This window comes from Pelophylax lessonae (genome assembly GCF_965119305.1).
Source record: "Pelophylax lessonae genome assembly, chromosome: 5".
Taxonomy (NCBI): domain Eukaryota; kingdom Metazoa; phylum Chordata; class Amphibia; order Anura; family Ranidae; genus Pelophylax; species Pelophylax lessonae.
In genome coordinates this window covers 74,899,594-74,926,258 of record NC_138772.1, presented here as the reverse complement: position 1 = coordinate 74,926,258, position 26,665 = coordinate 74,899,594, and the positions used below count along the sequence as shown (strand labels likewise).

The following is a 26,665-nucleotide window of genomic DNA, read 5'->3' as shown; positions in this document are numbered from 1 at the left end:
GGCTCGGCATTCAGACTGGTCTTCGCCATTGTCCTGGTGTCACGAACTCTGACCAAGTGGGCTAAACTGTTTTTGCTGTGACCCGAAGGGTGAGCAGCTCCCCCCTGCCTTTGCTGAGCTGGCGAACCAGTTGGTCCAGGGGCGGCAGTTTATCTGTGATTCCTCTTTGGATGCGTCTCCCCTGATTTATAGACTGTCTGTTTTGGCAGTGGTCCTTAGGTGTGTTTTGTGGGTCAAATGTTGGTCTGCAGACCAGACCTCTAAAAAAGCCTTAACTGATCTTCCTTTTCAAGGGGATCGCCTGTTTGAAGCTACCCTGGATGACATCATTAGGAGTTTCACAGGGGGAAGAGCACCTTTCTTCCGCAGGCTAGTAAGGGTAAGGAACTTTATCGCAGATGTGGCCTGTCCTTCTCTGCCCACAGGAAGTTTTTTTGTCCCTCTGGCTCGGCTGACAAGGGTTCAAAGCCTTTCAAGACCTCTTTGGGGGGATCCAAGGGACCTTGGTCTGGCAAGTCCAAAGCAGGTTTCTCCAGACCCGCAGACAAGATTCCTTCTGCATAAAGGTGGGCCCTCGCCCGTGCTAGGGGGTTGGGGGATGTCTTCGCTTGTTTCTGGACCAGTGGACTTCCTTGGTGCAAGACAAGTGGGTTCACAAAGTGATACGCATCGGCTACAAGATCAAGTTTCATTCTTACCCTCCGGAAAGGTCCTTTTCTTCCAGTGTGCATCTGTCCCTGGATAGATTGCAAGCCCTCTTTGGGGCGGTGCAAGACCCGTTGCTTTAAGGGGTGATTGTTCCGCTTCCAACTTCGGAACGTTTTCAGGGGTTTTATTTAAACCTGTTCACAGTCCCGAAGAAAGAAGGCAAGGTGCGTCCAGTGGCGTAGCGTGGGTTGTCAGCACCCGGGGCAAGGCAAGTAATTTGCGCCCCCTAACCCGCGGGATTTTAGCACTCGAGTCTCTTCCACTAGATTAGTTAAAGAAACCCTTACCCCCTAAGCACATGTATTGTTTGTTATGAAAATACTGATGTAATTAAAGTAAAATGCATCTAAATACAAGTTTGAATGACCAGCGTGCCCCCTTTCAAAGTAAAATGCATCTAAATACAAGTTTGAATGACCAGCGTGCCCCCTTTCAATGCAGAGAGACCAGCGTTTCCCCTTTCAATGCAGAATGACCAGCGTGCCCCCTTTCAATGCAGAGAGACCAGCACGCCCCCTTTCAATGCAGAGAGACCAGCGTGTCCCCTTTCAATGCAGAATGACCAGCGTGCCCCCTTTCAATGCAGAGAAACCAGAGTGCCCCCTTTCAATGCAGAGAGACCAGCATGCCCCCTTTCAATGCAGAATGACCAACGTGCCCCCTTTCAATGCAGAATGACCAGCGTGCCCCCTTTCAATGCAGAGAGACCAGCTTGCCCCCATTCAATGCAGAGAGACCAGCTTGCCCCCATTCAATGCAGAGAGACCAGTGGGCCCCCTTTCAATGCAGAATGACCAGCGTACCCCCTTTCAATGCAGAATGACCAGGGTGCCCCTTTTCAATGCAGAATGACCAGCGTGCCCCCTTTCAATGCAGAGAGACCAGCGTGCCCCCTTTCAATGCAGAGAGACCAGCGTGCCCCCTTTCAATGCAGAATGACCAGCGTGCCCCCATTCAATGCAGAGAGACCAGCGTGCCCCCATTCAATGCAGAATGACCAGCGTGCCCCAATTCATTGCAGAGAGACCAGCGTGCCCCCTTTCAATGCAGAATGACCAGCGTGCCCCCTTTCAATGCAGAGTGACCAGCGTGCCTCCTTTCAATGCAGAGTGACCAGCATGCCCCCTTTCAATGCAGAGAGACCAGCGTGCCCCCTTTCAATGCATAGAGACCAGCGTCCCCCCTTTCAATGCAGAATGACCAGTGTGCCCCCATTCAATGCAGAGAGACCAGCGTGCCCTCTTTCAATGCAGAGAGACCAGCGTGCCCCCTTTCAATGCAGAGTGACCAGCGTGCCCCCTTTCAATGCAGACAGACCAGTGTGCCCCCTTCAATGCAAAGAGACTTACCTGCAGCGGCGGCTTCTACTCAGTTCCCCGCATTCCTCGAGTCCTCCCGCCTCCTCCTTTCGGCCAATCAGGAACGGGTCTCGGACCCACTTCCTGATTGGCCAGGAGGAGAATCCATGTGACATTAGCGAATTTTCATCCGCTATTGTCACACAATGGGTGGGCTCGGGGCGCACTGCTCTGCGCCCCGGGTCCACCCCTTTTTTGAAGCCTATTAGAGCCTCTGGCTCTAATCAGGTGATTAAAAAAAACCCACTCTGTGACAGCGCCAGGCTGCTGACTCACTCACTGCTAAACTGACTGAGCAGTGAGGAGAGCTGGCATAGGCAGGGCTTGGTTTGCAACGCCACCCCACCCTACACCAATGGACAGGTGAGGCACAGTCCAGCCCCTCCCCGCCCTGACCCGCCATTTTCAGCCATAGGGCGGCCACGCTGGACATCTCCCAGCCTTAAGATGGAGGCAGCCACAGACAGTGTGTAAACTGTGTATGTCATAGTCAGACAGACAGAGTGACACTGCGGATGCGCCCCCCCGGATGTTGCGCCCGGTGCGGCCCTCCCCCCCCTGCACCCCCCACGCTACGCCACTGGGTGCGTCTAGTTCTGGATCTTAAGGCTCGGAACTGCTTTGTGTGGGTATAGAAGTTCAGAATAGAGTCTATTTGTACAGTGGGGGCATCCCTGCATCAGGGGGATTTCCTTGCCTCTATCGACATCAAGGATGCTTATTTACACATTCCAATATGTGTCTGTCACCAACAATTCCTCCGCTTTGCCGTAGGAGAGGAGAAACTATGTGACTATTTAACTATGTAACTATTATCAGTTTGTGGCTTTACCCTTTGGTCTCACCTCTTCACAAAGGTGTTGGCCCCGATGCTGGCATTGTTACGTCAGTGAGGGATTACAGTGCTGGGCTAACTGGATGACCTTCTCTTGCAAGCAGAGTCTCCTACTGCTCTGATGGACAACGTGGACATCACTATACAGACTCTGAGGGAGATTGGCTGGCTTCTGAATAATCAGAAGTCTGCTCTGATTCCTTTCACAAAACTGATCTATCTGGGTCTGACTTTGGACTCGGCTCTAGCCAGAGTGTTCTTTCCTCTGGACAAGCTCCAGAAGTTGCATGCTGCGATTTATCTCTTGCTGTCCAGCAGGTGGTCGTCTCTCCAGACTTGCATGAGGGTGTCGGGCCTGATGGTTTCTACCTTTGAGGTAGTTTTGTTTGAACAGTTCCATACAAGGTCCCTGCAAAGAGAGATCTTGGCCAAATGGGACAAGTTTCTGAATTCTCTGGACAATCAAATCCAGCTTACCCGAAAAACAAAAGGGTCCCTGATCTGGTGGCTTCACTCTCCAGCTCTTCACCAGGGAAAATCTTTTCTTCCCCTGTATTGGATAGTGGTTACCACGGATGCCAGACTCTGTCCGGGTAGGGAAGTGTCCTGGGTCGAACTCTGCTCCCCGATCAATGTCCTGGAACTCTGAGCGATTAGGCTGTGCCTGAATCACTGGACGGTCATCTTCAGGGGTGTCCGGTGCGAATCCAATCAGACAATGCCATGGCCGTGGCTTATGTCAATTACAAGGGTGGAACAAGTAGTGTATTGGCAGCTCTGGAAGTAGCCTGCATTCTTCAGTGGGCAGAACAGGGGTGGAAAATTGGCAGGCGGATTATCTCAGTCGGCAGCCGTTGGACCAAGGGAAGTGATCCCTTCATCCGCAGGTCTTTCATAAGCTGTGTCTCCAGTGGGGCACCCCCCGAGGTGGATCTGTTGGAATCTCATCTCTTCGGGAAGGTGCACTGGTTTGTGGCATGGTCACGGGATCTGCTAGTGGATGCCACAAACGCGCTTGTGGCCCCCTGGGGCCAGTATCATCTGATTTATGCCTTCCCTCCTCTCAAGCTTCTGCCAAGACTCTTGCACAGGATCGAGGCAGAAGGAATTCCGGTCATTCTAGTAGCTCCATGTTGGCCTCACCGGTCCTGGTATGCTGACCTGGTGCTGCTGGTCATGGACGCCCATTGGAGACTACCTTTCAGGGAGGATCTGCTGTCTCAAGGGCCAATCTTCCATCCTGCTTTACAGTCGTTGGCTTTGACGGCTTTGCTGTTTAAAGCCATGTGCTGAAGGATAGAGGTTTGTCTGGGTCGGTGATTCCTACACTACTGAAAGCTAGGAAGATCCTCCATCGTATGTGGAAAGTGCACATTTCGCGGTGTGAGTCGCTTGGTGTTCACCCTCGCTCTTTTTCGGTGGCTCGGGTCTTGACCTTCCTTCAACTGGGGCTTGAGCAGAAGTTTGCCTTGAGTATCATTAAGAGCCAGGTGTCAGCTTTGGCAGTCTTCTTTCAACATACCTTGGCCACGCACTCCCTGGTGCATACTTTTATTCAGGCGGTTCGACATTTGACTCAACCAGTGTGGTCCACACTACTGTCTTGCGATCTCAACTTGTTGCTTTCAGCTATACAGAAGCCTCCGTTTGAAAATATTCTGAAGATTCCCCTGCTTATGCTATCCCAGAACATGGTCTTTTTGGTGGCTATCACCTCTGCGTGTAGGGTGTCAGAATTGGCGGCGTTGACTTGTTGTTCCCCTTATTTGGTGGTCCACAAAGAAAAGGTGGTTCTTCCCCCTGTCTGTCGTTCCTTCCAAAGGTTGTCTCTGATTTCCATTTGAATGAGGACATGGTGTTGCCTTCCCTGTGTCCCAGGCCAAAACATCCTAAGGAAATTGCCTTGCATTCCTTGGATGTGGGTCGGGCTATTCGGGTATACCTGGCAGCTACGGAGTCTTTTAGGAAGTCAGACTCACTATTTATGCTTATGGATGAGCCTCTAAAAGCACTATCAGCTTCTTCTGCGACCATTTCTAAATGGATCAGACAGACAGTGACTCAGGCTTATTCGATTAAGGGTCAGGTTCCTCCTTTCCCTGTGAAGGCACACTCTACGTGGACACTCAGTGCTTCTTGGGCCTTAAGTCATCAGGCATCAGTAATGCAGGTGTGCAAGGAGACTTCTTGGTCGTCGGTGCACACTTTCCCAAAGTTTTTTAAAGTGGATGTGTTGGCATCTGCGTATGCCTCTTTTGGCCACAAGGTTTAGCAGGCTGCTGTTTGGGGGGCTTGTTCCCTCTTTGGGAGTGTAATGTTTTTCAGGTGGGCTCCAGTTGTTTTGGTTGAGCTCCTGTTACCTGGTTGGCTATGGTTGAGCCTTGGGAAATTTTTCTTGCTGTTCTCACCCCTCATGTTTGACACTGCTTTGGGACGCCCCAATGGTCAAGAAGATCAGAAGCTGTGTCCGTCAATGAACGAAGCAGAAAATTTAATTTTTGACTTACCTTAAAATCCATTTCTCTGTGTTCATTGACGGACACAGCACCCACCCCTCTATGGAGTTGTAATACTTCTGACCCTGCTTGTAACAAAACTAAATACCTATAGCAGAGAGGGGGAGTATACCTCCTGGCACGGGCCAAATGCGTTGCCAAGTTATTTTTCTGCCTAGTGGCCTACTCCTGTAGGGGGCAGTATAACCCAGTGGTCAAGAAGATCAGGAGCTGTGTCCGTCAATGAACATCAGAGAAATAGATTTTACCGTAAGTTAAAAATCCCGTTTTTTTTTCTATGAATGTCTTTGTTTTAGCTCATGTATGTTCTCATATAGAAAGATAATAATCTCCCTTTTCATTTTTCCTTTGTTATTGCTTATTTTTACTTCTGCATTCCAATCCCCTTTTTTTTTTTTTAAAGATAGTTTGCGGTTGTTTTGATTCTTACCAAATATTAGTAGTGTATTTCTTGTATGTATTTTGTATTCATTTATTGATTTTTTTTTTACTGATCATCATAAATGATGCACGCCTTGATCTGTTGTCTTGTCTTTTGCGCAATGCACATTGCAGTTTATTGCTTTATTATATACAGTATGTCCTTTGATGCAGTATCATGAAGCCAAGTGGTTGATTTACTAAACCTAGATGGTGCAGAATCTGTTACAGCTGTGCATTGTAGCCAATCCGATTCTAACTTCAACTTGTTCAATTAATCTTTGACAAAAAACCTGGAAGCTGATTGGTTTCTATGCAGAGCTGCACCAGATTTTGCACACTCCAGTTTTAGTAAATCAACTCCAATGTCTATATGTTAGACCCGGGTCTGATCTTGGTGGAGAAATGGCATTCCCCTAATTCTGTGATTTCTCTGAGGGCTTATAATGTTATTTCAATTGTCCACATATATTGAAAGAAAACTTAGGAATGTGTTATTTTTATAGCAAGCCCGAATACAACAAGAACAAGAAGAAAAGCTGCATGATGAGCTTCAGAGACATAAAGAGCAGCTGATGTTGGAAGCAGAGCGGACAAATAAATTGAAAGAGGAAGCTGAGCAGCTGAAGAGGATAAATGAGAAAGCCAGGACAACCAAACTGGACATGGAGGTTAGTGGAGATGGGATCTTTATTTACTCCTTTAACACTCCCCTGCAATAGAAGAGTTGGTATACTCAACAGTGGCTCTAGTCTCCTAGTGCCCCTCCATTCCATCTCTGCAGCCTCCACATTCATGACTTCCAGGGATTGGTTCCTTCCTTCGAGCAGCAGACAGTAGCAAAGCCTGTTCAACACTGCCGCCCTAGAGGAGCGTATAAGCTTCCATTTTCAACACTTAACTGAACAAGCTGAAGATAGAAGCTGATTGATTGCCATGCATAGCTACTCCAGATTCTGTCTTGCTTCACTTTAAGCCCCCCAATAACTTTCCTAAGCCCTGTCTCTGCAAAGTACATATACTGACTGAGGGAATGAACATGAAATGGGGAGGGTTTAGCTTGGAATGAATAAACTAACACTAAAAAGGGGGGAGGACAGAAGAATAAACCAAAATCGCACAGTAAAGAAGTCAAAAAGACCCACAACCGCCACGAGATGTCAACCATAAGACCAGGTGTCGGGCAACTCCAGGACCTTTAACTATTAACTTTAACTATTCTCTTGAGAACCTGTTTAAAGGCTAAGTTCACCTTTAGGAGCATGGTACATTTTATACTCAAATTAAGGGTGTAACAAGTAACATGCTCCTATGCAGCAACTTCCTACTGCCAATGCTCCCCACTTTGTGACAGCGGGCGGGGCATCCTCTCTCTCTGCACCCGCTGTCTCAATTTAATACAGTGCAGCCATGCAGGGCTCTCCCCACATGGCCACGTCATTTCCTGTAAATTTATTAGCCATCCACCAGCCATTGTGGCTAAGGGCTTGTTGTTCTCAAAGAACTACAAGGGTGCTAGTGAGCACTCTCGTAGTTCATTGATTTTCTTGCCATTCAGTTACTGCCTACCCATATTGGAGGTACGGGCAGACCGCTTACTGGAAGTCTGCAGGATCCTGGTGAGCATTGGTGCAATGCATTAAAGGTTGCAGAGTAAAAAATAATTGCACATTTTTTACCTGCAAAAATGGCGTGCATTTATTATAATTTTTTTTACAAACGATGAACTTATTCTTTAAGATTCCATTGTTTTTTTGTTTTGTTTTTAACTCATAATGTGTTACATGTAGTATTTATCTAAATACAATATTTATTTTAGAATATGAATGCAGATAAGGACAAGCTTCAAGACCAGATTAAAAAACTTTTATCTGTAAGAGAAGAAGATCTGAAGACTATAGACAGGTATAGTCTGTGTACCATTTAGAGAAAGTATCTTGGTACGTTTGCATGTATGATATATCTGTCACTATACCTTTTTAGATTACAGAGGGAGCTTGACAGAATCAACAAAACTTGGGAAAAGAAGTTTCAGATTCTCAAACAAAGGTATACGATTAAATCCTGCTTTAATTTTCTTCTTACTTGATTTTAAAGGGAGCTTCTTTCAGTGTATAGTTCCAATTATTTATCTCATATTTCCTTGACATTCCTTATCGCTGCGATGTTTCATATACATATATGTGGATTGGTCCTAAATGGGCCTTCATACTGGATATCAATCAGTGCAGTTGGCACCTTGAATGAACAATTGCTAAGATAAAACCACTTACAGAAATCATCTGGATATTCGACAGTACAAGCCAGCTGCACACTGTATTATTTTGGTCAGTCATGGCAGTTCTCTGCAATAGAACAAGTATTATAAGAAACCTCCCTGGCAACATCTGTTACCTATTTTCCCTTTACTCCAGCACTGCAGCCTCCAATCCGCTGAAGTCTTTTTAGCATTCTTCACTTTCAGGAGTGTTGGAAGCCTGTGTCCCCTGCAGTGCTCTGTGGTTCCTTTCTATGACCCAGAACCCAGAAGTGATGTAATGGTAGGAGGAAGGAACCACAGTGTGCAGTGGGGGACACTGGGATGGAGGGGAGGTATGAGACATGAGACGCTCTAGAGGTGAGTATACTGTAATTACCTCTTTTTTTGTGGGAAACTGACATTTACATTTGTTGGAGACCTAGCATGGTCTCGCTAAAGTGAAGCAGTCTGCCATTTTTAACATTTTGCTGTTATATTTGTTAACCAGAGAACATTTTTTTTGTGCCTTTCTGAAACTAGCATGATTTTTTACTGACACTTTAAGCTTTGAATGTTTTTAAAAAGTCTACCTGCTCAGGGCTTCCATTTTCCAAGCATAGTGTAGTGCACCAGATCACCCTATTGATTGAAATCTTGTTGGTAATCTGGCATTGTACCTCCATCTGAAAATGCAGGCCAGGTAGGTCCACTCTATGGGGTTTGATTCAAGGCTGGGACAAGGGGCAGGAGGGAAAGTTGCCCTGGGTGCAATGGTTTATTGCAGGGATGGGGGGGTGCCTTGACCCTAACCTTAAGGGAAGGGGGGGGGGCGCAGTTTGGCATCCTTGCCCTGGGCGCTGGATGACCTTGTTCCGGCACTGAGTTGACTTACTAAAGGTGGAGAGTGCAAAATCTGGTGCAGCTCTGCATAGAAACCAACTAGCTTCTAACTTGGTTTGGTTTCTATGCAGAGCTGCACCAGATTATGTGCTCTGTTTTAGTAAATCAACCCCTATGTGCCTCAGATACAAATAAAAATACAAGCGCTGTGGGAGCTCAGTCCCGTCCGACACGTCACATCTGGGTTCCGGGTACCACCTACGCGTTGCGTCACGTGACTCCCTGGGGAAGTCACGTGATCTCGTGACACAACGCGTAGGAGGTACCCGTAACCCGGAAGTGACGTGTCGGACGGGACTGAGCTCCCACAGCGCTTGTATTTTCATTTAGATGCTGGATACAAGAAATCTAACTGTAAGTTTGCTACTATTTGTGCATAATTAAAGTATGTAATACTGCACCATGATGGCCTTATCTTTTTAATGAGCCCCTGAGAAAGAAGGATAGAGTAAGGAGATCACACCCCAAGGATACTAGTGGAAGGAACCCCAAGGGAGTTTATAAGACCGGAAACCTGCACAGGATCCCCCTGGAAGGATCTGGTACCATATTAGGATAAAGGTGGAAAAGGAACCATCACTTTCCCTGATATATACCACAGGCGTATTTCCCTCGCAATAGAGGTGAGAGTTTAGTACACCTAGAAGTGGCACAAGGTGGAGGAGAAAGTCACTATATTTATTCACCATCACCCACAATAGAGTTATACCAAGAAGTGTGAAACAGTCATTTTTTGAAGATTGATTGGACATTTTTAGGATTGTGATTGGACATTTTAGGATTGTGATTTTGCGGATTTGCACAGATTGGCTAATGTATTATTTTACCACGTTTATTTATATATGTATATTTTTATGAGGAACATCACCGTAAGCACCGAGCACTTTTAAACAGCACTTATATATGTTTATGTGTTATATATTATGTCATGTATATCACTGTTTGGATTTAGGATTTGATCATTTACCCATCCATCCATAGTTGGGTGAAAAGAGGCTTCACATTATAATTTTACTGTGATATACAGCCACAAGCACAGAGCACTTTGGAAACAGCACAATTTTTTATATAAAAAAGGACACACACCAGAAAATGGATACACAACATATATTTCTCTTACGTCCTCAGACAGTCGCCGCCTCCTCTAAGTCATCACTATTGGGTATTGTCCTCTGCTCCGCAGGAGTAGCTAGGCATATAGACTTAGTTAAAAACAAAAGGCATTTGCATATACACACCCCTGGGGGCTGTCCCATCTGGTCAATACCCCCCTGCAGTGACCACTTCCAACTCAGTTTTAATCTGCCTAGTGTCAGGAGTAGTTAGGCATCCCTGTGCTGGGGCTACAGTCTCAGCCTATCTAATTTTTTTCTTTGATTTTCTTTGAAAATTTCAGCTTTTCTTACTTTTACTCGCTGTTTATCTTGTCAGCTTTCGTTTTTAGTCGACTCTTCGGAAGAAGAAGGATCATGCGATGCTGGGATTCGGACTGGCCGCCCTGGTTCTTCAGGGCAGAGGGTCAGATGGACCCCCAGCCCGCCATCGACCGTTCCGCTATGGTTCGCCCTGGCACTATGAACGACCCATCCCTGTTCGCAGCAGGGATGCAGCCGTGAGGTGACTACCTCACTGGACGCATCTGCGCTTCAGCAGTGCAATGTCCCTGGCAAACGGCATTCCCTGTCAGATGAGGACAGCGGCTTTCCATTCTGAGAGGCTCCCCACGCCATCTGGTACAGGTAAGTACTTCTGTGTGGGGTCTCTGTATGTGGGGCAAACCTGTGTTGCTGTGTGGTCCCCATGTCTGTGCCTCGTGACTTCCTGATGCGGTTCCTGCGGGGATCGTTTGTACATGCGCTGCGGCGCTGTGTGTGTTTGGGGGTCCCCTTCCCTGTGTCACTTCGGTGTTTGGGGGTGCAGACTGTGTATGTGACCGCAGCGGGGTATTACCGCGCGGTCCGCCATGTTTTACTATGGGCAGGCATGTAGGCTTCTCTATGGGCTGTGCTACATGCTGTTTTGGCGCCAATCGCCGCCATTTTGCGGTGGACGAACGATCGTTGCGGCCGCATGTCGGCGGCCATTTTGGCGGAGCCTCCTATGCTTTCCTATGGGGCAGCCATTTTCCCTGGGTCATGCAGCCTATATGTTCAGCCTCCTTTAGCAGCACTTCCTTTTCCTCTGAAGCAGGACAGCGGTGACAACACTCTGCGGGGCTCTGCAGGTTATTGCTCTCATTATCTCTCTGTATTATCGCTTCTGGCTCAGTTTTCTCTTCTCCTGTTTGGGGGTCCATAATCACTGTAGCTATAGCGGTGGGCTGCGCACTCCGCAGCGCTCTTAAAGAGACAGTACTTAATTTTGCACTGTTGTTTTTTCTCACTTGGAGCAATGGATTTTCAGGATAGCAAATTCCCCCCAGCCTTGGTGGGGGCTCCCAGCTCTCCTGTGGCCCCTCTGTGACCTGATTTGGCCGCTGTAGTGGCGACTTTGGTGTCAAACGTGGAAATGCTGATGGCTGAACGTGCTGCTCGTAAGAGGCCCAGATTATCCCTCTCCTCTGATTCAGATGGTGATATGGCTGCTGCTGCTGCAAGCGTGCCCTTTTCAGGGTCCCGCTCATCCTTGGACTCGCTGGGGTCTGAGGGGGAGGCAGAGGTGGAGGGGGTTGATACCTCCTCCCCGGGGTCGCCTGAAGAGAGGGCGACCATGGATGAATTAATTGTTTCTGTGAAGGAAACTTTACATTTGGAGGATGAGCCCTGTCCTCCTTTGGGACGCACAGGACCCAAAAGTCGGCGCAGGTTTTTCCCTGCCCCGCTGAGTTTCATTACACTGTTAATGAAATGTGGCGCACGTTGAAACGTCCATTCGTGGTGCCTGCTCGGTTCAAATTGCTTTATCCTTTTGCACCGGCTATGGAATCGCGATGGTGTGTGCCTCCACAGGTGGATCACACGGTTGCTGTGTTGAACAAAGCTACCTTAGTTCCTACTACAGAGGATTCCCCGGTTTTCCGGGATCCCACGGACCGGCGGTTGGAGTCTTTAGCCCACCATTCCTATATGGTGGCGGGCTCTCTGCTCAGACCCATTTTCATGTCCGTTTTGGTGGCTCAGGCGGTTGCTGATTGGACTAAGATGCTTAGTAGCAACTTCGTGTCTGATGCTGTCCCGCCTGCCCGACTGGAAATGGTGGATCAAATCCACCAGGGAATCATGTATCTGTGTGATGCGGCCTTGAATGAGGCCCCCCTTAGTGGCACACTTGTCTAGTGTCTCGGAGACTGATTTGGATGAAGAGCTGGTCGGCTGACCAGTCCTCGCGGAAAAATATTGCTGATTTCCCCTATGCTGGCTCTCGCCTGTTTGGCGAGGCGTTGGATACCCTGGTAAAAGGCGTCACGGGGGGCAAGAGCACCATGCTGCCCCAGAACCAGAAGCACAAGTCCTTTCGAGGCAAGCGGGGTTCTGCGCCTAGATCAAATCAGGGATCCTTTAGTGCCTTTCGGAACCAATCCAAGGGCAAGCCCTTCAAAGCCCAGGGGGGCCAGAAGAAGCCCTGGGCGGGTAAGCAGAAGTCAGGCAATGCCGGCGCGGCGAGTCAGTCCGCCTCTGCCTGAAGGGGCGCCCTCACCCGTTTCTGGGGTGGGGGGACGTTTGCGCGGTTTCCACCGACCCTGGCTGCTCCGGATATCGGACAAGTGGGTTCAGGAAATCGTTTGATCAGGATACAAGATCGAATTTCTTTCGCGGCCAGCGGACAGATTCTTCCCCTCAAATCTTCATTTGCCTCCGGGGCGTCTGCAGGACCTGCACCGAGCGGTTCAGGACCTTCTTGCCCAGGGGGTGATTGTCCCGGTGCCTCATCGGGACAGGTTTCTGGGGTTTTATTCCAATCTGTTCACTGTGCCCAGAAAGGAGGGCAAAGTGCGTCCTATTCTGGACCTGAAAGCGCTGAACCGCTTTGTGCGCGTTCGGAAATTCCGTATGGAGTCTCTCCGCTCGGTGGTGGCTTCCCTGAGCCCAGGAGAATTCCTGGCCTCGATAGATCTCAAGGATGCGTACCTGCACATCCCCATTTTCGAGGGTCACCAGCGGTACCTTCAGTTTGCGATCGCAGAGGATCACTACCAGTTTGTGGCGTTACCTTTCGGTCTCGCTTCGGCTCCAAGGGTTTTTACCAAAGTGTTGGCGCTGGTTCTGGGCCTGCTGAGGGCTCAGTGCATTGCGGTCTTGGGGTATCTGGACGATCTCCTCATAAGATCGAGTGTCAACCAGGACCTAGTGCGCGATCTGTCCACCACGGTACAGACGCTCCGGGAGTTCGGATGGACCATCAACGTTCAAAAATTAACGTTGGCTCCATCGGTTCGTCTTCCCTATCTGGGAATGATTCTGGACTCTGCTCAGGCAAAGGTGTTCTTGCCGGAGGACAAGCTCCGGACCTTGCAGGACGAGATCAGGTCCCTCAGGGACAAACCGTCCTCGTCACTCAGAACCTGTATGCGGTGTCTGGGGTTAATGGTGTCGGCCTTCAAGGTGATACCCTTTGCTCAGTTTCACATGCGGGCTCTCCAAGCGGAGATCCTGGCCAAGTGGGACAGACTGCCTCAGTCCCTGGATCTGTGTGTCTCCTTGAGTCGTCAGACCAGATTGGCTCTTCTGTGGTGGCTCCAGTCCCCGTTGGTGGCGGAGGGCAAGTCCTTCCGTCTGTTGGTGTGGACAGTGATTACCACGGATGCCAGCCTGTCAGGCTGGGGTGGGGTCCTGGGCAACCTGTCTGCCCAGGGCACTTGGTCGGAGGAGGAATCCTCCCTCCCGATAAATGTGCTGGAATTACGAGCGATAAAACTCTGTCTCTTCCAGTGGTCGGACCGTCTTCAGGGTCGTCGTGTCCGGGTTCAGACGGACATTTCTACCGCGGTGGCCTACATCAACTACCAAGGGGGCACCAGGAGTGCACGGGCGGCCCGGGAGGTGACCGACATTCTGTCTTGGGCCGAGACTCATGTCCCGGCGATCTCAGCAGTTCACATTCTGGGTGTGGAGAATTGGCAGGCCGACTATCTGAGCCGCCAGACCCTGGACCAGGGGGAATGGTCCCTACACCCGGAGGTCTTCCAAATGCTGTGTGCGAAGTGGGGATCCCCGGACGTGGATCTGTTCGCATCTCGGCTAAACCGAAAGTTGGAAAGGTTCGTGGCAAGAACGCGCGATCCGCTGGCGGACGCCTCGGATGCGTTAGTGGCCCCTTGGCATCAGTATCATCTGATGTATGCCTTTCCTCCGATTCAGTTGCTGTCCAGGTTCCTCCACAGGTTAGCCTCGGAACTGGTGATTCTGGTGGCCCCGGACTGGCCTCGCCGGTCCTGGTACGCCGACGTTGTTCACCTGGCAGTGGCGCCTCCGTGGCGACTGCCAATGCGGGAAGATCTACTGTCTCAGGGACAGATCTTCCATCCTGCTTTACAGTCGCTGGCTTTAACGGCTTGGCTGTTGAGACCCAGGTCCTGAGGGACAAGGGTCTCTCCCCTGAGGTTATCCCTACTCTAATCAAGGCTAGGAAATCCTCCTCTGGTAAAATCTATTACCGTACCTGGAAAGCTTATTTCGCCTGGTGTGAGTCCAGGGGGTTCTCCCCTCGCACTTACTCGGTGTCGAGAGTGTTGGCTTTCCTCCAGTCTGGAGTGGACCAGCGCCTGGCACTGGCCACAATAAAGGGCCAGGTGTCTGCACTGGCTATCCTGTTCCAACGCTCTGTGGCGTCTCATTCCTTGATTCGCACCTTCATTCAAGGTGTGCGACATTTGGCTCCTCCCAGGAAGGAGCCTTTACCTCCATGGGACTTGAACTTGGTTCTGTCCGTGCTACAGCGTGCTCCCTTTGAGAACATCAGGGAGATATCGTTGCCTCTGCTGTCAAAAAAGGTTGTTTTTTTAGTGGCGATCACTAAATGTTGGCTTGGCACTATCATTGCCAGCCTCACTAGCTAATGGTAAAGTTCAGGCAGAACTGGTGAGGGAAAAAAAAACGTTGCATATCAGAACATTCATTTTTTTTTCCGAGGCGCTCCACAGAGAATTAGATGCTATGGATCGCCATCTCTACAACACAAGTGGCGGTTGTAAAGGCCACAGCCACTTGTTTGCTTCAAGGATGAATAGGCTAAATGTGAGGCCTCGTTTTTCAGATTAGAATTGACTGACTCATTATTAAACTTGGGCCTGATGCGACTGCTCATTAACTACAATTGCATCCTTATGGTATGGCCCCAGCTAGTAAGAGAGAAGAAAGATAAGTAAAGACAGCTTTATGATTTGTGGCTGCTGTGTGATAAGCCAGAGGGTGTATGTTGTCCTTTATCTGCCTCTCATTTCATAGACTGCGATTTGCCTGTTTGCGCTTTGAGTCATATTTTCCCTTTCACTATCTTTTGACTTTATTAAACATTGTTCAGTTGTGTCAACTCAAGGATGCTGTTTCTGAAATACATGTTTATACTCCTTTTTTTTTTTTACTTCTCTTTTTCACTGCAATAAATGGCCTATAAATCCTGGCTCCTAAATGTAACACAAAAAAAGTTATAAAAACTAAAGATTATGAAAAATGGCTTCTAATTTAATTCAAACTGTTCAGATATTTACCATTTATTTTATAGTGCCATTTTTTGTTGGGCTACTTATAGGGGTGGACAGCCAATGTTATGTTTGATTTGCAAAATTAAAGTCTGAGATGTCCTCTTTTTTCCATGGTTCTGGGAAGTGGGGAGAAAACATAAACGTAGGACAGGCAGGGCAATATATATTTACTATGAGAATACAGATCTGTGGAGTGCAGTTACAGTAAGAGTTCACGTATCCTTTATTTAAAACACTTGCGACTCTCTCCCCTTTCTTCCACAATCCAGTACATGCTTAAGTGGCCAATACCAGGCCTGTCACATGGAGGCAAATGGAGCCACCTCAGTCCTGTGAAAGTTCTGACCAACAAACTTGGACCTTAAACAGGGTTTTTATTTTTTTTTTTACTGTGTTCAGGTGGGGAATGGTGTATCTGTGGAATGTAGAGAAGAGAATGTTAATTTAACCAGTCAGGTGGGCAGGTTGTGGGCTTTTATTTGAACCTGTTATATTGTATGGGTAATGCACATGTTCATTTTAAAATGTATCTGTAGTGTTAATGTAAATGTGCTGAAAGTGACCTTAAAAGGGAAATATTCTTTTTAATTTATGTAGCACTCACCCCTGAGAGGTACCACTGAAAATATGCCCAGGTCTCAACCTGCTAGTACAGAGGCTGCCTGCCACAGTTCCATGCACACCGACAAAACCGGCTCAGTCTAGTGCAGTGATGGCGAACCTTGGTACCCCAGATGTTTTGGAACTACATTTCCCATGGTGCTCAACTACACTGCAGAGTGCTTAAGCACCATGGGAAATGTAGTTCCAAAACATCTGGTGTGCCAAGGTTCATCATCACTGGTCTAGGGGATGACTTTTCATAAATTTATTGCAGAAAATTTGAACTTGAGGGGATTTAGTTGTTCAGGATACTCCAGAATGATATCTGTAATCAACAAGATGACAAACTTCTAGCACAAACCCTTACAGCTGCAGACACACAAGAAAGCCCCACAGTAGTGTCTTACACAGGAGCTAACTGCCACCCAGCTTCCACATGATACTCTTCAGTGAGGGAGACCAGAACTCCAGTGCCCTTCCTGCAATAATCTTTTTAGCAATCTTCAATAGGCCCTCAGCACCAGCTGAGGCCCAAATGCAATTTCTGTCTCACAATATCTGCCTCCCATGGGCAGAAGCCCCAGGAGAAGTTGAGCCCTCCTTGCAGAAGAAGAACACTCTGGAAAGGCCTCCTAAATTTTTACCACCTCCCCGGCCACCTGCTGGACACCCCCTTTAGGGATTGGCTGAGGTATGATAAATATTCATAACTGAGAGATTAACCCTCCTGCTCTATCTACTAGAAGCTACTTCCAGAAACAGGCAGGGGCAATCAATCACTCAGCTTAGGAAACCTTGATCAGACCAAAAGAACATATCCCTACTCCCCTAACTTCAGTGAGGAAAAAACAAAATGTTGCCTAATTTTTGTCAGTGCATTACATTTATTATTTCAATTATTTATATAGTACTAAGAATGAACGCAGTACTTTACATATTGTATATTCACATCAGTCCTTGCCCTCAAGGAGCTTACAATCTAAGTTGCCAACTCGCAATTTTAAATACACATACTAGAGCCAATTTAAACAATCTATTACAATTTAAACAATCAATTTAATCTAAAATCATGTCTTTGGCGTGTAAGAGAAAACCCACGCAGGCACATGAAGAACATATCGTGGTCTGGATTTGAATGAATGAACCTAGTACTGTCAGGCAGCAATACTAACCACTAAGCCACCATGCATGTTTTATATACCTAGCCTGTGAAATAGATGTACTTTATGTAAATAATCTTACCACTGTGTTTCAATGTTCTGAAAGCATTGTTTCTGTTATTTGTATTATACAGTGCATCCGGAAAATATTCACAGCGCTTCACTTTTTCCACATTTTGTTATGCTACAGCCTTATTCCAAAATGGATTAAATTATTATTTTAATTATTTTCCTTAAAATTCTACAAACAATACCCCATAATGACAACGTAAAATAAGTTTGTTTGAAATCTTTGCAAATTTATTAAAACTAAAAAACAAGAAAATCAGCCTTTGCTCAATACTTTGTTGAAGCACCTTTGGCACCAAATACAGCCTCAAGTCTTTTTGAGTATGATGCTACAAGCTTGGCACACCTAGTTTTTGGCAGTTTCTCCCATTATTATTTGCAGGACCTCTCAAGCTGCGTCAGGTTGGATGGGGAGCATCGGTGCCCAGCCATTTGCAGATCTCTCCAGAGATGTTCAATCGGGTTCAAGTTTGGGTTGTGGCTGGGCCACTCAAGGACATTCACAGAGTTGTCCTATAGCCACTCCTTTGTTATTTTGGCTGTGTGCTTAGGGTCGTTGTCCATTTGGTAGATGAACTTGCTCCAGTCTGAGGTCCAGAGTGTTCATCAAGGATGTCTCTGTACATTGCTTCATTCGATCTTTCCCTTGATCCTGACTAGTTTCCCAGTTCCTGTCGCTGAAAAACATCCCCACAGCATGATGCTGCCACCACCATGCTTCACTGTAGGGATGGTATTGGCCCGGGTGATGAGTTGTGCCTGGTTTCCTCCAGACATGACACTTGCCATTCAGACCAAATAGTTCAATCCTTGTTTCATCAGACCAGATTTTTGTTTCTCATGGTCTGAGAGTCCTTCAGGTGCCTTTTGACAAACTCCAGGGGGGCTGTCATGTGCCTTTTTCTGAAGAGTGGCTTCTGTCTGGCCCCTCTACCACACAGGCCTAATTGGTGGAGTGCTGCAGAGATGGTTGTTCTTCTGGAAGGTTCTCCTCTCTCCACAGAGAACTGCTGGAGCTCTGTCACAGTGACCTTCAGATTCTTGATCACCTCCCTCACTAAAGCCCTTCTCCCCTGATCGCTCAGTTTGGCTGGGTGGCCCGCTCTAGGAAGCATCCTGGTGGTTCCAAACTTCTTCCATTTATGGATGATGGAGGCCACTGTGCTGCAAAAATTTTTCTGTACCTTTCCCCGGTTCTGTGCCTCGATACAATCCTGTCTCGGGGGTCTACAGACAATTCCTTGGACTTTATAGCTTGGTTTGTGCTCTAAAATGCACTGTTAACTGTGGGACCATATATAGACAGGTGTGCTCCTTTCCAAATCATGTTCAATTAACTGAATTTATCACAGGCGGACTCCAGTCAAGTTGTAGAAAGATCTCAAGAATAATCAGTGGAAACAGGATGCACCTGAGCTCAATTTTAAGTGTCATGGCAAAGGCTGTCAATACTTATATACATGTCATTTTTTTAATTTTATATATTTAATACATTTGCAAAGATTTCAAACAAATGTCTTTCATGTTGTCATTATGGGGTATTGTTTGTAGAATTTTGAGGAAAATAAGTAATATAATCTATTTTGAAATAAGGCTGTAACATAACAAAATGTGGAAAAAGTGAAGTGCTGTGAATACTTTCTGGATGCTCTGTATGTAGTTTTATTAATACATGAGGACAACCATACGTGCTGAGCCTCTTCTCTCTTTTAATGTCTACCTGACTGGTTTTGTGTGTTAAGCAAGTTATAGCAAGTAAAGTAGGTAAATTACAAAGTTGTGCACCCTTTTTATTATGGGAAAAATCAATTAATATGTTTAACAATTAGTCTGTTTCTTATGATCTCTTATAGACTGAATAGATCAAGGCTTGACTAATGTCCTCCAGTAGCCTGTCCTCTATATGTATAGCCACATACGGGTCTACTTGGACAACTATTTCTCATGTGAGAAAAGGGTGATAAACTGTATGTATGCCCACTCCTGGTAAGTAACAATGCATCTATCCAAGAGCTCCATGGATAACTTTTGGTGCACAATCATTGATGTTTAGTGTGGCCAACTGTGAAGATACATTGTTACTTACCAGGAATGGATATTCAGTGAACACGCATCAATCATTCTTTTCCTGCGTACAAGAAATAGTTGTTCAACTAGATCCGTATGTGGCTATTCATATAGAGGACAAGATACATGTAGAACATTAGTCAATCCTTAAACAATTTAGTCTATGAGAAATTGTGACAGAGTGCTTGTTCAACATATTGATTCATTATTTTCCATGATAAAGGTGGACCACTTTGTGATTCACATAATTGTTTTTATGTTGCCTGCTATGATTTGCCTGCCGGTGTTTTGTTTATGTTGATATGGATACACGGCAATATTTCTAGGAAGTAGACCTGGACATGGCAAATTAATACTGGCCATGGGTCTATGAAACCTTGTGGACACTCAAAGGTCACTTATTGAATATTCTACAATTTACCTGAATAGTGTCTTCCAGGAAGTTTTATGACAATTGTCAATTTTATTTTATTTTTTAATGGGGAGGTAGAATATACAGCTCATGAATAAGGGATACAATTCATAAAGTTTATTTGAAAATTTTGGTTTTGACTCCGATCTCTATAATTTTTATTTTTTTTTTTTACTTGTATATATATTTTTTTATTATTATTAATTATTATTATTATTTTATTATTTATTATTATTTATATGTATATATTTTTTTAAAGCTAAGAACATTTTTAGCATGTACAGCAGATACCTGTTGATCTTGCAAGAAATGCTGTGTCCTTGTCACTTCCTGTATGCTGAGCAAAGTTTTTCTTCCTTCCTAGCTATCTTCTGTAAACTTCCTCTGCCCCATGTTATGTAGATGAAAAGATATGGGCAGGTATGTAGTCCATATCAGAAGAGCAGCTTAGGTTGACTACCATAGTTCCCTCCATATATACAGTGGAGGGGGTGACATTGTTACCCTTGGACAGGAAGCGTGTTATTCACAGGATCATTAGGTGACAATAAAGCAAAGAACCTTGAAAAAAGTTAAATAAATGCAGCCAACTCATCTAAGGACTGGTAAACTGCAATATATAATTTTTTTTTTTTTTTGTTTTGAAGTTACGAGCAGCCTTACTGACCTCTGTCGTGGCCTAGGGTAAAAAGAGGTGATTTACATATAACTTTAGCTGCCTAAATCTTGATATACTGATTATTGATTAGTATTTATTTTTTCAGGGAAGTAACCTCTGATAATACATTTTAATGTAATGCCTAATTTGAATTGCCCTGGTTTATTTTATTTTTTATTTAGTACACTGTTCAATTACAATACAGGTACCAATGATACTGCGGACTTAGAGCCGGTTCACACTGAGGCGATCCGACTTCGGGGGGCGACCTGTGAAGTCGAGTGCACCGCTGTGCACCGTGACTTCGGCGCGACTTGCAGGGACTTCACATAATGGAAGTCTATGCAAGTCGCTCCCAGGTCGCCCCAAAGTAGTACAGGACCCTTTTTCTAAGTCGGAGCGACTTGTGTCGCTCCTATTAGAACGGGTCCTGTACTACTCAATGGACCGCGACCTACCGTGACTTGTCAGGCTGACAAGTCGCCTGACAAGTCGCGCTAGTCTGAATGGGCTCTTAAAGTTTTGGTGTTACAATAAAATAATTATGTAAGACCAGACATTCCACGCGAAAGTAATTGACTTCTAGGCAATGTCCAACAGGACACAACTGACAGACCATGCAGCTTGTACAGGCCTAATAGTAAAGAGCCGAAATAACAACCCGGATCATCTGGATCAAAGTATCACTATTGATGAACATTGTTGTACCCCTTAACACCTTACAATAAACATGGACTATATCACACAATGCATTATTATCCCAAGTTAAATGTACTTAATGTAACAAAAACGGAAAGGGGCCTCTCTTGCCCCCTGTACAAGGGGTTAAGAAAGAAGAGAGGGTCAAAAAGGGGAGAAAAAGAAAATGGGGAGAGGGATAGGGGGGACATTAGACTCATAGGGGGAATAGAAAGATGGGAGGGCGAAAGACTCTGCTCCATCTGCACCCATCCCCCGCCACAGAAGTTCGCAGCGCACCGTCATGCGTTGGGTTCTATTGGCCCTGGTTTTTTTTTTTTTAAGTGTTTTCTCTGGATCACTTTTTATTTTAGATCATTTGACTTAATCATGAAGTTTGTTACTTTAACATGACGTTTATCATTGGTACTGGAGCAATGCATGTTGATGTCTGTTTTTGTTTTTCATTAAGCTTTCATGCCATTAAAGATGAGATGTTCCTGAGGCAAACTCTCCATCGCCAGGCAATGAACCTGCATAAAGTGTCTGTCAGTTATATGGTATGTACTACATCTATGTTTACTGTATATCTAGAGGTATGTCCACTCAAATATAAAGGGTTTTTTTGAGTTTAGGTGGGAAGAATCTCTTTTGGCTTCTCAACTTTTTAAGAGACTGTAGAGAGCAAGCTCTTTTTCAATGTAGCTTAGCTACTGGTGTGTGAAGAGCATCATATCTATAATCAGAAGACTTTCAGTTCTTGTTATAAATCCTAATTTTATTTCTAAAATAGTAAATAAATATACAATGCATGGTGGGGGTAAAGGCTTTGGGAATCAGCTGCTAAAAATCTGGTAAATTTTTGGGTTTAGATCCTGGATCTTCAAAGTTATTTTGGTATTCTTCTAGTTTTTACTGTAACAATACTGTATAGTTGTGTATAACCAATTCTATTACCTGTCAGAGGCGTAACTAGAACCTTCAGGGCCCTGTTGCAAGAAATCAAAAAGGGCCCTCCTTACCCCCGGCCAGAACCCCCCCCACCGGGATGGAACAACGGGGCCCAGTCGCAAGTGCAACCTTTGCAACCCTGGTAGTTTCGCCACTGGTGTCAGTCCTTTTTTATTTTTGTTATTTTTTATTATTTTTTTTACCATTTTAATTTTTGTATGTTTCTATTTATTTACATTTTTTTTTACAATTTTATTTTTTACAATTTTTTTTAGGATCCCCATTGGGAGGCTTTAGTGAAATCTCAGGTTTCTAAACAGACCTCTGATATGCCACCTTTGAGACAAAGAAAGGACATTGAGGACACAGCCCTCAATCTCCATCTCTGCAGCCTCAGCTGCACAGAATGAATGAAAGGGAATAGCTCTGTACGGAGCTTCTAGTTCATTCATAAACTGAAGCATTGTAAGCTATGTATGAATGAACAGTTTACTATGCTTTAGTTATGAATGACAGAGTCATTGATTAGTAAGAATCACTGACTCTATTCTTTCAGACAAGGAAGGGGCTCCCTTCCCTGCTCTTTATCTTGAAAGCATCCCCCACAGCAGCCAGTAGTAGAAGGGGAGCCAAACAGCGCTGCGGGGGTTGAGGGGGGTCCAGGAGAGATCACAGAAACTCAATCACATCAGGAGGTGGATAGGAGGCGCGGCATGTAAAGGAATCCATCCCCTCCATTTTCTTCCTGCGGCCGATGAAAGGCTGCAGTAAAAAAAATGGAGAGATCGGTTACTCTATATCAGTGATGGCGAACCTTGGCATCCCAGATGTTTTGGAATACATTTCCCATGTTGCTCATGCACTCTGCAGTGTAGTTGAGCATCATTAGAAATGTAGTTCCAAAACATCTGGGGTGCCAAGGTTCGCCATCACTGCTCTATATGCTGCCCTCGCCACCCCTAATTTCCAGATGTACATGGGCCCCTGGAGCATGGGGCTGGGTCGCAATTGCCAACCCTGTACATATGCCCCTGCTCCTAACTGTACCCATCTTGGCGGGACCTTACCAAGGTTTGAACAAAATCGTGGTGTCCCACAACTTGGCTCCAGTAAATTGCTTGACAGGGGCACCCCAGAATGGGCACCCGGGCCACTTGCCCCCGTTTCTCTTTGTCAGGAGTCCCAGACACCGCAGTTTCCCCCTCTGTGGCAGGTGGCATCTATTTGATTTGGGAGAGGGCCCCCCCCCCCCCGCACAAGTCCTCTGCCCTCTTAAAGAACCCCTAGCACACATCTTCTTACCCCCCATCACTCCTCTATGTGGATATGCTTATTACTAGCCCCACACTACCCCACTCCCTTTACTCTGTCCCCCTGTATATGCACTTCCATAAACACAGACCTCAGATGATCACGTAATGTCATGTCCCTCCTCCACAGCTCCTCCTTTCTGTGTACAAGAGAACATCTGAGCTGAGGAGGAGGAGCCGGCTTCAGGGAGTTCTGTGTGCAGGCAGTCGGTGGTGAGACATGCCGGCTGCCAAGGAGGGAGCGATTGCAAGTGTGGGACTCTGCACACCCCGCAAGAGATGGGGTGCAGGAGAAGCGGGTGCCCATGCTAGTGCACACAGTTAGGCAAGTAACTGGAGCTCAGTTTCTGAACTTTTCTGGCACTGGGTCCCGGAATTCAGCACAGTGCCTTATTCTGGCGCCAGTTATGGGCCCCCCACAGTGGTGGAATGCCAGGGCCCGGTCACAAGATTGACTGGTGCGACCCTGGTAGTTCTGCTACTGTTACCTGTAATTGAAGGGTCTGTGCAGTCAAATTTCAGTTAGGTGATGTCTTGTTGGCTGAATTGGTTTCCCATGGGGTGTGCATTTCAGTTCCGTAATCCATAGTAAATTATGTTGTCATTTTGTGTACAGACAGATGGTACATTGGGACCCCTGCCTTCTGATCTACCCGTACGGAATAGCTTCTATCCCCTCAACTTACCTCTAGTAAGTACAAATGATACATATTTCTTGACTTATATTTGAAAGGAGTAAAAGCTAACCTAACTGTCTTTTCTAGCCCCAAATAGGAGCTAAGCCACCTTCTGCTATGCATATGAATTCTGATGACCAACTGGATGCTTCTGAGCAAGAAGTATATGTGGAGAATGGTAAGGTTTGCATCTAATAAATTATGTGATATTGCAGTGTGTTCTTTTTGAAGTCTGAAGGCTATTACTCAGTTTACGCTATTGATGCTGTAACTCCTTAATCAAAACTCCACTTGAATATGGTCAGCTTCCTAATGGTGGGTGGAGCTTTCTGAGGTGGGCACGTGTTTAGCAATCTGTGTCTGAGTCTTTGTCTGTACTCATCAACAAATAATTTTCTTTTTGCCTGTAAACATTGGTGTTTGTGTATTTAAAGAAAAACATACCCTTCTAATAAATTTTGATATAAGGATTTACCAAGACTTTCCCACAACCTTATGTATTTTTATGGTAAGTGGACTTTTCGTTGAATGATGATAAATCACAAAAGGCAGGATATATATTAAATATTAAACTAGATCACTTAAGTTTTAAACTTTATGCAAGAGAAAAACTATTGGTATTCTCCCGCCTTCCTGCTGCTTGCTAGCCAATAGACATTGAGAATGCGTACCACTTTGCAAACTTGATCTTCTTTCTGCTACTGGTGTACTGGTCTCCCTAGGATAGATTTGCAGTGTTGGGCAGAATTTATGTACAGACAGAAGCATCCAATCTGTGCCTTCCCCCATGCACTGATCCTACCCCCTTCCATGACTCAATGCTGTGACTGGAGACAGAGAGGACCAGGTGAAAGCCTTGACCTGAAAAGGTAACTATTTTGGGCATTATTACGCAGTCATTCTATGGATGTAAATGCATTATTTTCCCAACAAGGAAAAGTACTACTTTAATTCAGCTAATTTCGTCTGTTTACTTGCTTACGCAAATTACTTAAAATTAACAAAAGGACTGAAATTGAGAAAATATTTTTACAGGTTTGCTTTAGTGCTTTCCACATTAACTAGATCCTTTACCCTAAGATCATTGGTTATGATTTCAGCCAGGGTGCTACGTATTTGGACAATCCTTTAAGGAAATTCTAAAGCAATATACAGTATACTCAGGAGCGCTAATTATATTAAATGTGCTACAAAGATAGCCATAGACAGGCAGATTAGCCAGAGCCAGGTGGGCAGCCCTGTTCCTTTGTACATCCAGCATCTAAGTCTGGTCCAGTTATACCTCCTGTGGTCACCAAAGAATTCCCTTGGTTTTTTGTTTTTTTCCAACTTTGGTTGATGATTAAAGAGTAAATACTGGTTTGTAAAGTACCAGCGGCTGTTCCCCTGAAGAAGCCTAAAGGGCAAAACATGTTGGGAGCACCAATCTTAGTATTGCTGTAATAGGATACCAAGACCATGTTATTCTTATAATTTTATCATGGACTTTTTTATTTTGTTATTTAATAAACCATGTATTTCTTTTAATCATGTTCTAATTTGTAAGTTGATTCACTAGCACCCTAAAATCCCCAGCTGTTTTTTCTTTTTGGCCATAGATAGGCAGATGCTTTCCTAAAAAGAAAGTGAAGTGAAGAAAAATCGTCCCATCCTTTGTATTGATGGGATGTGTGGGACTCACCTGAGGGATTGAGGTGGCAAGTACGTAGTTAACCCCTTTCTTTCTCTGGAGGGATTAACTAAATCCACAGATATTTCACAACAAGTGAGTCATAGGGAGACCTTTGGATGGATGAAAGAACTTGTTAGAGTAGTTTGCTTTTGGGCCCCTAATCAGGGACAGGATTGGACCATTAATGATTTCCTTTATTCATTGTAATTAGAAGCTTGCAAATTCTTTCATAACAAATTAAAAGCATGATTAACGCTTTTCAAAGAAAACAGGATATATGCAGTATATTATTATTGAAATGTTGTTCTATATGTGACCACTTTCAGTTTAACTATAGATGATCGAAATTACCCATCTACTCACTATAGTTCCTAGCTCCATTCCTGCTTGTCCCACTCCTCATATTGCATTCTACATAATACAAACAATTTAAAAATGATCCTATACACGGACAACTGTGCAATAGAACAGAACTAATTAAAAGTTAGTTCTCAGGTATAACATGTTCTGGTTGGAAACTGCATTTCTATAACGGACAAATGAGCTGATGTGTGGTTCAACAGAGGGGATATGAACCCCCCCTTGTAACAAGGCCTGGGAACTGAATAGCGGCAGGCTTTCTAAGGAACATGATCAAATATTAGTATCTAATGCATCTACCAAAAACTGAAATATCACTTTTGGTTGTAGTCTTCGTTAGATATTTTTCCTGGCTGTTTAAGATACTTTTTTACTAATACTGGAGTGCAACATATTTTGTCTGCCATATGTAACTATACCTCGGTCAATACA

General features: G+C 45.4%; 1 protein-coding gene across 1 annotated transcript in view; it reads left to right on the top strand.

Annotated features, from left to right (window-relative positions):
- The window catches only part of LOC309556431 (uncharacterized protein C10orf67, mitochondrial), a 222,951-nt gene that overhangs the window by 165,823 nt on the left and 30,463 nt on the right, over nt 1-26,665 (top strand). Inside the window, exons 10-15 of the mRNA XM_082258895.1 lie at nt 6,344-6,508; nt 7,657-7,742; nt 7,821-7,886; nt 21,736-21,823; nt 24,141-24,215; nt 24,289-24,379. Of these exons, the coding sequence (XP_082115021.1) occupies nt 6,344-6,508; nt 7,657-7,742; nt 7,821-7,886; nt 21,736-21,823; nt 24,141-24,215; nt 24,289-24,379 (571 nt within the window). The remainder of the gene's footprint in view (nt 1-6,343; nt 6,509-7,656; nt 7,743-7,820; nt 7,887-21,735; nt 21,824-24,140; nt 24,216-24,288; nt 24,380-26,665) is intronic.